A 15,019-nucleotide genomic window follows, 5' to 3' on the forward strand; every position below is an offset into this window, starting at 1 on the left:
CCTCGATTATCCCATCAAAAGACCTCTGGGTGGATGACTACACTCCACTCTTTGGTTTAACCTCACTACTCCCTACTTCACCTTAATCCTTTGGTGTCCCATTTTTCTAAAGCCACCCAGAAAAGTTGTTGCCTGCCATAGTTTGAGAAGCTTACTTCCCTTTAAGGAAATGTACTCTGTCATTCCTAGATATGGTCTTCTTTGAGTCATAATCTGTCTTCTCATATCCTTCCTAGAGGTCCATGTCTTCCCCTTGAGAACTCCCTGAGCAATCACTAGCTTTCATCCATGTGTCAGTTCTATGGTCCCTGCACCCTCCCCCACCCCAGATCACTTCTCTGAATTCTCTCTTTTATCTAGGACCCTCATCAAATATGCCTCCCTCAATAAAACAGATTGTAACATAGGAGAAGTGGACTGGTACATGGAACACGGCTATCACATTTCTTACTGTAGAAAGTACACCTCCGTTAATGTGGTACAAGTCAAATTAGCTTCTTTAGTAACTAAATCACATCCCAACTCATATTACAATCACTAATGACTACGTAGGTTTTCCCAAATATACTGTGCTGTAGAACCCAGGAGCACAATTTAGAACTACCAGCAATAAATGCAGTTTTTGGTTGTTCTCAACTTGTTATAACGATTTTCAGTTCCAGCAAACAGCTTGTAGAAAAATTTATCTTCCTCCATGTCTATTCCTTTATTCAATAAAGAAAAATATACCGAACATCTAGCATTGAATGAAATATACTTCTGAATAAGGCATACCCCTTGCCACCAAGCAACTTAAAAACCTAGAAAAGAAATATTCAATTAATACCAGCACGAGCGTGGAAATGTCTAACCACTATTCTATACACCTGAAACTAATATAAAATCATATTGAATGTCAACTATAACTGAAAAAAATAAAAATAAATTTTAAAAATGAAAAAAAATAGTAGTACGAGCTTTAAAGTGCTATATGAGGTATGATAAACGACTATGGTGAATGTTTAAATTAAAAAAAATGTATTATAGTAAAAGACATATTGCCATTAATCCCCCTTTAAATACTCTCCCTCGCTTTGAACACACTTATCCCATTGTTCTTGCCACTTTCTGAAGCAGTTCTGGAAGTTCTTTCATGAGTGTCTTTAGTTGTGCTGTCGTGGCTGCCTCGATGTCCTGAACTGCTTCAAAACGTTTTGCTTTTATGGTCATTTTGACTTTGGGGAAGAGCCAGAAGTCGCACGGTGCCAGATCTGGTGAATAAGGTGGATGAGGACACACCGTAATGTTTTTATTTGACAGAAACTGCCATATACCAGGGTGATGTGTGACACAGAGCCTTTTTGTTGTGATCAAAGAATATGGTGAATGCTGCTGCCAAGTGCCATCTAACAGAAAGGCAGGGATCTTCAATATGGAAAACCACGCATCGAACCTTAGTAACAGTGTGTGACAAATTTCAACTTGTTTGGTACAGTCAGTGGGGTGTGAGCTATGGTTGAGAGAAGGTGTGTTTTAAAGTGTGCCATAGATCATCCTCCATCATGACAGCGCTCTGTGTCACACATCGCTTCTGGTATACGGCAATTTCTGTAAATAAAAACATTACGGCGTGTCCTCATCCTCCTTATTCACCAGATCTGGCACCGTGCGACTTCTGGCTCTTCCCCAAAGTCAAAATGACCGTGAAAGGTAAATGTTTTGAATCGATTCAGGATATCGAGGCAGCTATGATAATGCAACTAAAGACACTCATGAAAGAGGACTTCCAGAACTGCTTCAGAAAGTGGCAAGAACGATGGAATAAGTATGTTCGAAGCGAGGGAGAGTATTTTGAGGGGGGTTAATGGCAATGCGTCTTTTACTGTAATAAATTATTTTATTTAAATATTCATCATAGCTTTTGATCACACCTTGTACAATAGCCACAAGGGCATGCACATTTCATCTTGTTCACTGCCAAAGCTCCGCATCCTAAAATAGCACCTGTCGTATGATGGACCATTATAAGTGTTTAATCAATGAATAAATGAATGATAGAAAGTTCTAAAAAGTTTCAGCCAAGGAAGAGATCACATTTAGTTGAGGTTGAAGGTAGCTTTTTAACTGGGTCCTGAAAAATTTCAACAGGTTGAGAAAATGGAATTTTAAGCAAAAGAATGAACATAAACAGTGGCACATCCAGATACTTGCGACTCCTATTTCCTGATTAGGAACAGAAGAGGCTTGCTGTGAGCAATCAGATTGGAATGTTGAGTTGGGGCAAGACAGTGGAAGACAGGCTACAGGGTCTGAACACAGGGTACAACGCATAGAGCCTCTGCTCCCAGCTCCTCCCACAACTGTGGGGGCCTAAAAATCCCGTCCCCTAACATTCATAGTGTCTCAGCTTCCCTGACTGATACAGAGGAGACACGGAAGATGGATAAACTAGTTCTTGTCATGCTTGTAAAAGAGGAGGTAGGACGGAGTTAATAAGCAACCTTAGCAAGAGGGCTGGCAATAGAAATGGAAAGAAAATACCTGCAAAAGACACTTTGATGCTAAATGGGCAGGGCATGGCGACCACTGGATGAGAAAAGCAGATGACACATCCAAGAAAATTCCATAGGTTCTTTCCTCAGTGAATGATGATGCCACTGAGAGAAATGACAAAATCGGGAGTTCCAGGGGACAACTTTGGTCTTAGTGACTCTGATATCTCAGAGGGCCTATTGGTGGAGATGCTGAACAAGCAGTTGAAGAGACAGGACTTTCTAGAAAGAAAAAGGTACTGAAAGGACAGATCCGGGAGTCATCCATGGCTGAGAGAATCAAGTTGGTAGAAGTAGATGAGACAGTCAAAGGAAAAGAAAACTAAGTACAAAACATAGAAAAATGACTGCATTTGGAAGATGAGGGAGAAAGAGTTATGTGGAAAGGAGAGAGAGGAGACAAAGAAACAGCAGAAAAATATTTAGAATGGCACACTGTAAAGTAAACTGAGGAGTCTTCAGAAAGATGAGGTGGTCAGTAGTAATGATGATAATCATAATAATAAAATAATAGCAGCAACAAACATTAACATTTACTCGTGAGGAGCCAAGTTCTTTGCATGCAGTATCTCATTTAATCCTCACAGTTCCTCTCATTCATCTCCATTTTACAGATGAAGAAATCAAGGCTTAAGAGGTAAATTCACACAGACAGAGGACAGCAGAGCCTGTACTTAAGTCTCTCAGGCCATCTGATCTGAGAGCCCAAGTCCCTAACCACTACACTATACTGCCTCCTTTCCTCAGAAGATGAAGAAGGAGAATGGCCCCTGGACTTGGTGACCAGGAGACAGACAATTGACAGCCATTTCAGTAGACAAAGACAGAGGCCACATTTAGAAAGATTACAAAGTGAGTGGGTAAAAAGAAAAAAAAATTTGCAAAAAAACCACAAAGTGAGTGGGTAGCAAAGAAGTCATGCAAGCAAGTATAAAAATCTGTATATGAAAGGAAGGAAAGAGAATGTGCTGAGTAAAGAGCTCCAAGGAATAAAATTGTCTTTTTGTGTAAAAGGATAAGAAGATTTAAAAGCAGAAAGGGCAAACTGCAAGCCATTCTGGGCCCATTTTTAGAAATAAAGTTTTGTTGGAACAGCCACGCTCATTCAGTATACTCTGTTTATGGCTGCTTCTGCTATAACAGCACAGTTGAGTAGATGCAACCACACAGGTTCCAAAGCCTAAAATATTAACTATTTGGCTTTTTACAAAAAAAATTTGCTGGGCCGGCCGAGTGGCGCGATGGTTAAGAACTGGCTTGGGATGCCAGAGGGCCCCGGTTCGGATCCCACATATGAGGGCCAGTGACACTGCCCTCTACAGCTAAGATGCTGAACAACAGCTCAACCTGGAGCTGGGCTGCCATGAGTCGCCAGTGATGGCGTAGGCTGCAGCCCCTGTGGCAGTGGGTTGCCATGGGCTACCGTGTGTAGCCAGCAGCCAGCAAGAGCGGCCAGCAGCTGCTGTGAGCGGCCATCCAGAAGCTGGCGACTGATCTGCCTCGCCCGGGAAGAGCACAATGATGGTGCCAACTTGGGCCAGTGAAGCAACGTCCTCCACGACTAGACCGAAGAACACAAGGACAGCAACTTGTCTGTTCCCCTTCCCCCAATTCCCCAGTGCTGTTCCCATCCCCCAAATTCCCAATTAAAAAAAACCAAAACTTAAAAAAAAAAGTTTGCTTATTCCTGATTAAGAGGGTTTTAAGATGGAAAAGAAGAGATCAGAAGCAGAGATGGAGTGTTGAATTTTATAAAGGTCTTTCATAAACCAAGAAAGAAGACAGACAAAAACAAATACAGGAACAGTTATAAGACTTCAATGTTTCGTTAAAATGTATTTTAATCCCTTTGGTGTCACCTGGAATGAGGACTGGCTATGTGGTTGGCAGAGGCATTAGTCACAGAGGGTTTATTCTTTCTCTATTCAGATTTCTGGGAACTTCAATAAGAAGTTTCAATAAAAAGGAGATCAATCTCTCCTAAAGTGACTGAAACTATTAAACTACGAAAACTACTAATCATAATGTCTTAAGAAATCCCCACAGTGAAAAAGTGGCAATATACCTACTACATAATGACTTAAATAATTCAGAATAGTGCCACCATGCAGAATTAAACATCTGCCTCATGTGTACAATTTCCTTCTGATGGAGAAGAGGAAACACTATTTAAGAAACAGCATTAAATGTTGCTGCAGTAATTTTTTTGGATGGGCAAAATCCTCTGTGAATGAGGAAAAATATTGGAAGGATACTGTATTAAGAAAAGCCTGCATTATAGGAGCTCACAGAACCCAAGGCAAAAGTTCTATGTAAGATTTTAGCACTCTCACTGCTTTTAATGCTAAACACTAAAACCAGGAAATAACAGGAAACCATAAAGTACTAAGCTAATATTAGTTCCTTGCAGGAAAAAAAAAAAATTAAAATTTTAAGGCACTGGTAAGGTCAAAACCATGTTTTCTTTCTCAAAACTCCGTTACTTCACTAATATTCATAATTACTTTTTCCAAACATATATCGCTTTACTTTTATATAAATAATACATGTTGATTGTATTATATTCAAACAATACTGTGAAGTATAAGGGAATAAAACTCACCTAAATTGCACCACCTGCATAGATAGATATGCATTTTGGTAAGCATCCTTTCACAAATCTCTATGCATATCCACACAGTCATCCACATAATTTTACCTACTTGGAATATTATACATGATTCTTTTATTATGAACACATTTCATTCTCTTAAGAAAAAGTAACAATAAAAAATTTAAATGACAACTGCACAAGGTAAGAAAACAGTGTAAACCGCACAAAATGGTCTCAGAAGACAACATTTTCTCTACCAGTCATTTGTTCTCAATCTGCTGAGATAACACTTTGAAAACCCTCTGCTTTTTTATTTCTTCTGCTGGCTTTCATTTTCAATTTAAATAGTCTTCCTTCAAGTAATCGTCGTGTGAATCTCTTAGCTGATCTGTGTGATGAGCAGAGGTTCCTCTGATGAGATAGCTGTTCAATTTGCAGTAATTTCCAGGGGAGAACACTCAGGGAGCCCTCCTCACTGCTGCCATTTCCAAAATGTCTCCCCTCAATTTAAACAGTCTTATTTTTGTATTTTTGAATTATAAATTATAGAAAAATAGCAGTTGATTCCATTAAACAAAAGTTAAAATTTGGCATTCTTATACTACCGCTCAACTTTCGCCCTCTTCAACTCCTGATTTTACTTAGTATCATCATTTTTACATTAAGATTTCTAACATTTACATTTTTATGTAACAATAACTAGGTTTTCCCTTCTTGTCTAAGTCAATATTGAAATTTTAAACCTACTAAAATGCAGTTACAGAATTATGATTAAGGGGTCCTTAAAGAAAGAAGTGTAACCCTATGTCTTAATCATGTAGCTCAAAGCAGACTGTCCCAAAATGACAATTTTTAAAAGCTTTATTTCACCTTTTATAACTGTATAACTTTTATGATTTTATTTTTGTAACAGTTTCTTATTTATACCTCATATTGTATACTTTCTTGTTTTTCTTTGTTATGCTGGAGAAATTACTCAGAAAACTTTCTTCATACGGAATATTGGGGGTGAAATTTCTGGGTCCATGTCTGAAAATATCTTTACTTTGCTTTCACATCTATTGATAAAATAGCATAGAATTTTTGGCCCAAAATAAGTACCCCCTATGAACTTTGATGACATTAATTATGATGACCTCATTTGCTTCCAGTAATTGGGACTGATGCTAAGAACTGGTTCTAGTTCTAGATTGTCCCTTTAATCTCTTTGGAACTCTAAGATTTTTTCTCTCTTTATTCTCGTTGTTCTGACCAGCATATGTCTAGGTGAGTCTTCTGCCCATTTATTCTGATCAATTTCAGTAGGTCATAGCAACCCCAAGACTCACATGAAATGGTTTCTCTATTATATCTCTTTTTAAATTTTGAAGCTCCTATTAGAAGAAGGCTGTTGCTCACTTTGAATCTATTCACCATTTTGACTTATTTTTCACCTCTTTGTGTTTTTACTATGTTATAAATATTTCCTCCACTTTTTCTTCCAAAGGAATAACTTAATTTATGCTCCAGCAATTAATACTTAATTCTATATCACAATTCTATTTTCAATTGCTAAGCATTGTTTCTTATTCTGTAACTATTCCTTTTAAAGTAGCCTATTCTAATTTTATGGACATAATGTTCTCCCAAGTTCCACTAACTTAATAATTACAATTAAAAAAAAAAAGTTCTCTGCTATAATCTGAGCTTGGTGCTTTGGTTTATGTTGCTCTTTCTTTGACATACATGTGATAAAAAAAATATGATGAATGTTTAAATAAAATTAAATTTATTACAGTAAGATGCATGGCTGTTAATCCCCCTCAAAATATTCCCCCTCACTTTGAACACACTTATCCCGTCATTCATGCCACTTTCTGAAGCAGTTCTGGAAGTCCCCTTTCGAGGGTGTCTTTAGTTGCACTGTCATGGCTGTCTCGATGTCCTGCATCATTTTGACTTTGGGGAAGAGCCAGAAGTCGCATGTAGCTGGATCTGGTGAAAAAGGTGGGTGAGGACATACTGTAATGTTTTTATTGGGTTGTGGAAAAGTCATGAGGCATGTTTGCAACAGATGGCACTAGTTCATTTTTGGAAGTACTAGAGTCATTCGCATCTATGTTATTGCTATGTCATTTGACAGCTGACAGTTCTAGCTTCATTCTAAAAAAAATTGAGCGATTTGGTTGAGTTTTGGAGATTTTACAAGTTGTAGATGGAAGACCAAACTGTGCATTTTTGCCGTATTTTACTGTTTTACTTTCATAAAGGGAAGAACGCATGTCAAGCTTGTAAAAAGTTGCATAAAGTTTACGGTGACAATGCTCTACAAGAACGTCAGTGCCAATGATGGTTCACGCAATTCCCTGCTGGTGATTGTGATCTTAACGATGCTCATCAGTCAGGGAGGCCTACCAAGGTTGAAGACGACAAAATAAAGGCATTGATCAAGTCAAACCCCCGTTACATGACACGAGAGATTGCAGAAACACTGACCATCATTCAAGCATTCTCGACCACCTGAAGAAGCTGGGATACATAAGCAAGCTCAATATTTGCGTTCCGCATGAACTCAAAGAAGTTCATTTGACAGGGCGTATAAACACCTGCAATATGCTCAGTGAACGTGAGGAAAACGATCCTTTTTTGAAGCGAATGATACTGGTGATGAGAAGTGGATTGTTTATAACAACGTGGTGCGCAAACGGTCTTGGTCCCAACGTGATGATTCGCCTCAAACAACATCGAAAGCAGGCATTCATCAGAGGAAGGTTATGCTCTCTCAGTGTGGTGGGATTTTAAAGGTGTCGTGTTTTTCGAGCTCCTACCAAGGAACCAAACAATCAATTCGAATGTGTACTGTCAGGAATTGGACAGTTTGAACAAATCCATCGTCCAGAGCTTGTTAATTGTACAGGAGTTGTGTTCCATCATGACAACGTGAGACCACACACAAGTTTGATCACCCGTCAAAAATTGTTGGAGCTTGTTGAGATGTTGGGATGTGTCACCTCACCCACCATACTTGCCTGACCTTGTGCCGTCAGACTTACACTTGTTTCGCTCTCTTCAAAACTCCTTGCATAGTACAACGTTCGGTTCAGATGAGGCTGTAAATCAGCACCTTGTTCAGTTTTTGGCAAATAAAGACAGGTCCTTCTATGAACGAGGAATTATGAAGCTCACTGAGAGATGGCAAAAGGTTATTGAACAAAACGGGCAATATATCATTGATTGATCTTTGTTCTTTATAAAAATAAGTGATCTTTGAAAAACACAGACAAAATACGTCATGACTTTCCCTACAACCCAATATTTGACAGAAATTGCCATATACCAAAGCAATGTGTGACACGGGGCCTTTCTGTTGTGATCACAAAATATGGTGAATGCTGATGCCAAGTGCTATCCAACAGAAAGACAGGGATTTTCAATACAGAAAGTGGTGCATCGAACCTTAGTAACAGTGTGTGACAAGTTTCAACTTGTTTGGTACAGTCAGTCGGGTATAAGCTAGGATTGAGAGGTGTGTTTTAAAGTGTGCCATAAATCATCCTCCATCATGACAACACTCCATGTCACACATCGCTTCTGGTAAACAGCAATTTCTGTCAAATAAAAACATTACAGTATGTCCTCATCCACCTGATTCACCAGATCAGGCACCATCTGACTTTTGGCTCTTCCCCAAAGTCAAAATAATTCAGGACATCGAGGCATCCACGACAGAGCAACTAAAGACACTCATGAAAGAGGAATTCCAGAACTGCTTCAGAAAGTGGCAAGAACGATGGGATAAGTGTGTTCAAAGTGAGAGGGAGGTATTTTGAGGGGGATTGATGGCAATGTGTCTTTTACAGTAATAAAATTTTAAAAATTTAAACATTGACCCAATTGTTTAATTATACCGTGTATGCTATGAGTTTTCCTCAAATACCTTATGATCCTTGGGTTTGGTTGATTTTTTTGGAGGAAAATATTCCACACTTTTAAAATTTTTATAATTCTTTTCTTATCTAAAGTTGAGTAGAGGGAAGAGAAAAGCACTTCAGTTTTTCTTTACCACTTAAGTTTTAAATAATATTCAACAAATTCTTCATTATTCAGAAGAATCTAGGAATTTGTTTCCTACTCATAGAAATGCAGGGGAGTAGAGTGAAAGGAACAGAATGTCTCCAAGGTAGCAACTTGATTACCCTCCAATTTTATCATCTGCAATCATCATGGGTTCTTCATGTTTGTATGTAAATCTGAAATACACCTTACTGTCAATCTTAAAAGGTACAAAATCATCAACAATTAAAAGTGCATATTTAGCATTAAAATTAGCCTACATTTTCTTCCCTCTGTATGGTCCCCCAAATTCTACTTACATTTGTTGTCATTTTTAGAAATGAGTTCTTATTGTCCCACTGAGAATGATTCAAATGATAGAAGTCCATTGGCTTTGCTGTTAAAAGGGTGAGTAGAGAGTGTGTGGAAGAACAGCTTGGCACCCTCTTACCTGCTGCGTGGTGCTGGTGACGATGCCTTGCTGGAGGCGGTAGGCCTGCTCTTGAAGGTACTTTCTAGTCTCGTGATTCCGGAGCAGATAGTTTTCTATCTGAAAATTAAGTAAATGTCTCTCTCAAGAACATATTTTGACTCAGCAGAGAGTAAAGTTATAAGTGAAACAGTCAGTTGCTGAACTTAAAATCAAAGCACTAATTCACACATCCTGCCAGTATCTTGACCCCACAAAACATTACGAGACAAGGAAACTGGCTATCACTGTGAGGCATCATTGGTGGTTTTAGTTAGAAAGTTAACTTGCAGGTAACTAGAGTAATTTTTATGTGACTCTGTGGTTGACAAAGACAAGCAAGTGTTTAGCTACCTGCAAATTTAAAGACCACATTTAGTGATTTTTCATCACTCTCCTGCACACATTTCAATTTTCTCTCTCATAAAATTTTAACCATTGAACAGTTCAGAAGTTAAAAGAATATCCCCGAGGGGTATGGGTACTCTGTGAACCTCTTAGCCAGTGGCAGAATCCACCAGCAGTTAGGAAATTATTTGAGGGAAAAAAAGGAAAAAAATAGGTACAAAACTTGAAGATAGGCTGGTAGAACTCAAAGACATATTAGTTTCATTAATCTACCAGGTTTTCATACTTTCTCGCAAACAGGTGTGATTTCAGCAAAATTACATAAAAAATGGATTTCCACAGAAAATGAGAAATCTTGAAGTTGAATGACAATGTGTATTTCTAAACACAACCTCCTATGAAAAATTCAAATGTACAAATGATAACTCGGTTGAAATAAAGCATTTAAGAAGAACAACATGCAATGGATATACGTCGAATAAAAATACAGGGTTAACGACTGGGAATGATGGGTACCTAGGAAGATGTATTTTAAAGAATAATGAGATAATGAGGTAATCGAGCCATCTATTTCTTTTTTCAGTTGTTGTTTTTGTTTGTTTTGAATAACACCACTTAACCGTTTGGCTTTTAATTTGTCATGGTGGCTCCCTATGGCTAAGAACTTCTAATAATTGTGAAGCTCTCAGGATTTATTACATTTCCATTTTCCTTACGCTAAAATGGCTATTACCTAATACCAATTAGGAACAGTGAAAATACAGACTAATTATTATCATCCCTGGAAACTATAAAGCAGGACAAAATGTACCTTTCTACAAAACTTAAATGAAGAAATTATAAAAACAAAGACATCCCTGAAACGTCATTAAAGCGATACATTAGTTTTCTCTTGCTGCTCCCCAAGAAGTCATCTCTTTCCAAGTCGACACTACCATCAATGTAAAATGTTTTTGCTAAAAAGATTCTGAAACACACTGCCACCAGCCTTGGTGCTTCTGTTTTATGTTCTTTTACACTTGGCGTTGGGAAGCACTGGCTGTGGGCCAGTTCTGGGAGGAGACTGTTGACTCAGGAGGTTCAGCTCACTGCACAGGTGGTGCCCAAGGCCAGCCCACACATTTCTAGACCTTCCCCAAGTGCGCCAACGGTGCTGCACAGACCAAGCCTGGAGGGAATGTTTTAGAAAACAATATTCTATGCTCATTTCTAAAAGCCACTGTAAGAGGAAGAAAGAATAGCAATGTTTGATTGTCTTTAATACCAGTCATTGACACATCACCACTGGAAGTATTTGCATCTTGCATCAACAGGGTAAACTTCCCCTTCCATGCACCATTCCAGACAAGGACAGAGATCCCACCTCCCAGGGGCTAAAGACAGAGGGCCTGACTCAGGTCAGATGGAAAGGAAAGGGCCAACGGAGTCATGATCTTGTTAGAAGAACCCTGGGCAGCAGAGGGAGACAGCCTAGAGCCAGTTAGACATCTCCATCCCACCACTGAAAACAGCAGTGGCACAAGAGGCAAAAAATCCCTGTGTTTTAATAAATGAATCTTGTGTTTAAAAAAAATCTTATAAGATTGGTTATAGAATAACAATTGTTCTTTAGTAGAGTAAAATTAAAGAGCCATATTTCTTCTAGGGCAGGGGTTGGCAAACTTTTGAGACGGAAGAGCCGCCAGGGGTCAGCAAACTGCAGCTGTGAGCCTCTGAAGTAAAATTGAAAATGAAAATAAAACTATNACACAAATGGATAAGAAAATTACTTGATATATCACTGGTTATTAAAGAAATCCAAAAGACAAAATGAGATTTTTTTTAACCCATTATACTGACAAATATTAAAAGTTAATGTACTTATACTGGTGACCATGTAGCAAAATGAGCAATTTCCTACATTACTGGAGAACAGTTTGCAAATTTGTACAAAAGTATAAAATGTATGTATCATTTGTCCTAGGAACGGGTCAATTATAGGCATTTAACCTAATGGGATTAACCAGAATTTAGAAAATAAATTATGCTGACTGTGAGGTCACAAAAAACTATATATCTATGTCTCTGCCCCCAGTTCCTAGCATAGAGCTCCTGAAACCTTGTAATTTCCTGGGTGACAGGAGTGTCTTCTCTTCTGATGAGGCGACTCTGGGTGGGTTCCTGGATGAAAATCGGTCACTGGAAAGACCAAACCATGATTAGAGGGTTGGAATTTTCAGCCACATCCTCCATTCTTTTGAGAAGGAAGAAGGGCCGAAAAGAAAATATATGTGATGAAGCCTCCATAAAATCCTGGGGTTCAGAAAGCTTCCAGGTTGCTCAACATGTGGAGATGCTGGAAAGTGGTATATCCGGAGAGCGCATGGAAGCTTCATGCCCATACACACATACCTTACCCTACACAGTCTTCCATCTGGATATTAATCTGTATCCTTTATCATATCCTTTAAATATAAGTTCTGTGAGCCGCTCTAGCAAATTAATGAAACCTNTTTTCTAGTGTTTGCAATATACATTTATAAATAACCAAGCCCACATTTCACAAGTAGTGCAAGTCTCTTATAACAGAGTATTGCCAATTTCTCCCTCTTGCCAATTTCGCATCTCTTATAGCAATGCTATCTTAGAAAGTCTTCATTTCTTTACTTTTGAAGGAAAATTTCACTAGATACAGAATTCTAGACTGCTAGGTTTTTCCTTTTAACACTTTAAACATTTCACTCCATTCTCTTCTTGCTTGTATGATTTCTGACTAAAAGTCTGATGTAATTTTTTTCCATATTTCTCAATATGTGAGGTGCTTTTTTCTTCTGGCTGCTTTCAAGATTTTCTCTATCTTTGGTTTTCTGTAATTTGAATATGACATGACCACAGGTAGATTTGTTATCTTGGATTCCTGGATCTGTAGTTTGGTGTCTGTCATTAATTTTGGAAAATCCTCAGCCACTATTATATCAGATATTTCTTCTTTCTCTTTCTTTTCCTTACATAGATGTTTCAATCTTTTGTAATTGTCCCACAGTCCTGGGATATTCTGTTCTATTATTTTTTTTCCTGTTTTTTTTTTCTCTTTGCATTTCAGTTTGGGAAGTTGTTACTGACATATCTTCAATTCAACAGTTCTTTCCTCAGCTGTGTCCCATCTACTGATAAATTCAGAAACGTCAGACACCCAGTGAAAACTATATGTTAAGTGTCTGCTAAACATAGTTACTGTATAGCTTTATTTTTCCTATTTGTACAGTTGAAGACACTAAAATACAGAAAAACTAAGTAACTTATTTAAGTTACAAAGCTGGGTGCAGTCTGATATAGTCAAATTTTCTAAATCCAAGTCTTGGATGATTTATTTTGCGACATGTCAGCTTTCGCTTCTCCCCACTCCCAATCTTATTCTCTTTTATTCAATTAATGTTTCAAGAACATCCAAGCATGCACACCAGGCACAATGCCAGCTAACAAGAATAAAATATTTTGAGAAGTACATAGGCTCTGCATTGAGGAGCTCACAGTCACTGGGAAAAAAAGAATATGGAGGCAAGTAACTTAAAACAATGTCAGAAGGCCAGTGACAGAGAGAAGCACAGGGAATTCTGAGACCACCACTTACCCATGAAGGAAAGGGGCTCTGAGAAGTCTCCCTAGATGAGCTGACACTTGATTTCAACCTCACAGACATGCAGGGTAGTGGGGAAAGCGTGAGTATCGTCTAGATTAGAGCAGTGATTCTCAAACTTCATAACGAGAGCTTGCGAACATACAGATTGCTGAGTCCTAGTCCAGTTTCTGAGGCCCAAGAATTTGTATTTCTAACAAGTTCCCAGAAGTTGAGCATAACAAAAAGTAACAGTTGGTAGGATATGAAGCCAGAGGGAAACTGAAAGCAGATGCTGGACAAAATTTCACACCATGTTAAGGAGACCAGGCTTTCTTCTAAAAGCCACTAGAAGGGATGGACTGGGGAGGGGTGGACTGAAGACTTTAGTCTGTTCAAATTCACTGTGAAATAAAATGGCAATTTTTGACTGCAACATGGGAAACAGACAAAAAGAGGCAAATGTGACAATAATCCTGGTGCAAGTGCTGAGGTATGAACAAAGGCATCTTTGATAAGAATAGCGGGGAGGAGAGCTAATGCAGAGATTTATGCTCTAAAATCTGTAACTGTGGTGACTGATTGGCTAAGGAAGGCATGAGAAAGGAGAGTGAAGCTTGGGAGATGAGATGGAGAGTGGGACCACCAAGGAGNTTATAAAATTTTTAAAGGCTATTATTCACATAATGGTGATTATGTAAAAATATATTTATGGCTCTCGAATAATTTTTAAATTGTTGTGAATAACAGGATTGGCTCTTCTAGGGGTTGGCAAACTTTTGAGACGGAACGTACTCAAAGAGCTGCATGTGGCTCATGAGCCGCAGTTTGCCGACCCCTGTGAATCTAGAGGTCAGAGTTCTGTTAAAATGTAGACTTGAATACATAAGAGCATAGTACTATGGGATAAAAAACAATAAAGATGAGCTTTAAATCACCAATTTTTCATTAAAAACCCCCACAAATTTTATAATTAACCCATTGGCATCCTCCTTTGCCCTTTGCCCCCATTTTGTGTGTCTGTTTTTAGTTTCCTGACCTGTAAACCTGTCTTGCTACAGTTGGATTAGTATCTACCATGTTTGTAACTGTTTTCTATTTATTGTGTTTATTCTTTTCTTCTATCTTCTTTTTCTGCCTTCTCTGTTTTTTTGGTTTTTTAAAAAGATTTTTATTGGGGAATTGAAGAGGGGAACAGTGTTGGGAAATTAGGGAAGGGGAACATTGTTTTTCCAGGACCCATAAGCTCCAAGTCAAGTTGCTGTCCTCCAATCTTAGTCGTGGAGGGCTCAAGCTCAGCTCTAAGTACAGCCCCCTAGTTGTGGGGAGGCACAGTTCACCATCCCATGCGGGAGTCGAACCGGCAACCTTGTTGCACACTGAGCCATTCGGCTGCCTGTTGGCAGTTCGCGGCTGCTCAGCTCAAGGTGCTGTGTTCAATCTTAGTTGCA

The 15,019-nt window shown here is 38.6% G+C and overlaps 1 protein-coding gene across 1 annotated transcript in view; it reads right to left on the bottom strand.

Annotated features, from left to right (window-relative positions):
- The window catches only part of CARMIL1 (capping protein regulator and myosin 1 linker 1), a 337,821-nt gene that overhangs the window by 82,899 nt on the left and 239,903 nt on the right, over positions 1-15,019 (bottom strand). The window contains exon 22 of the mRNA XM_019668166.1: positions 9,608-9,706. Coding sequence (XP_019523711.1) covers positions 9,608-9,706 — 99 coding nt within the window. The remainder of the gene's footprint in view (positions 1-9,607; positions 9,707-15,019) is intronic.

Source organism: Hipposideros armiger, unplaced genomic scaffold, assembly GCF_001890085.2.
Source record: "Hipposideros armiger isolate ML-2016 unplaced genomic scaffold, ASM189008v1 scaffold_519, whole genome shotgun sequence".
In the NCBI taxonomy this organism is placed as follows: Eukaryota; Metazoa; Chordata; class Mammalia; order Chiroptera; family Hipposideridae; genus Hipposideros; species Hipposideros armiger.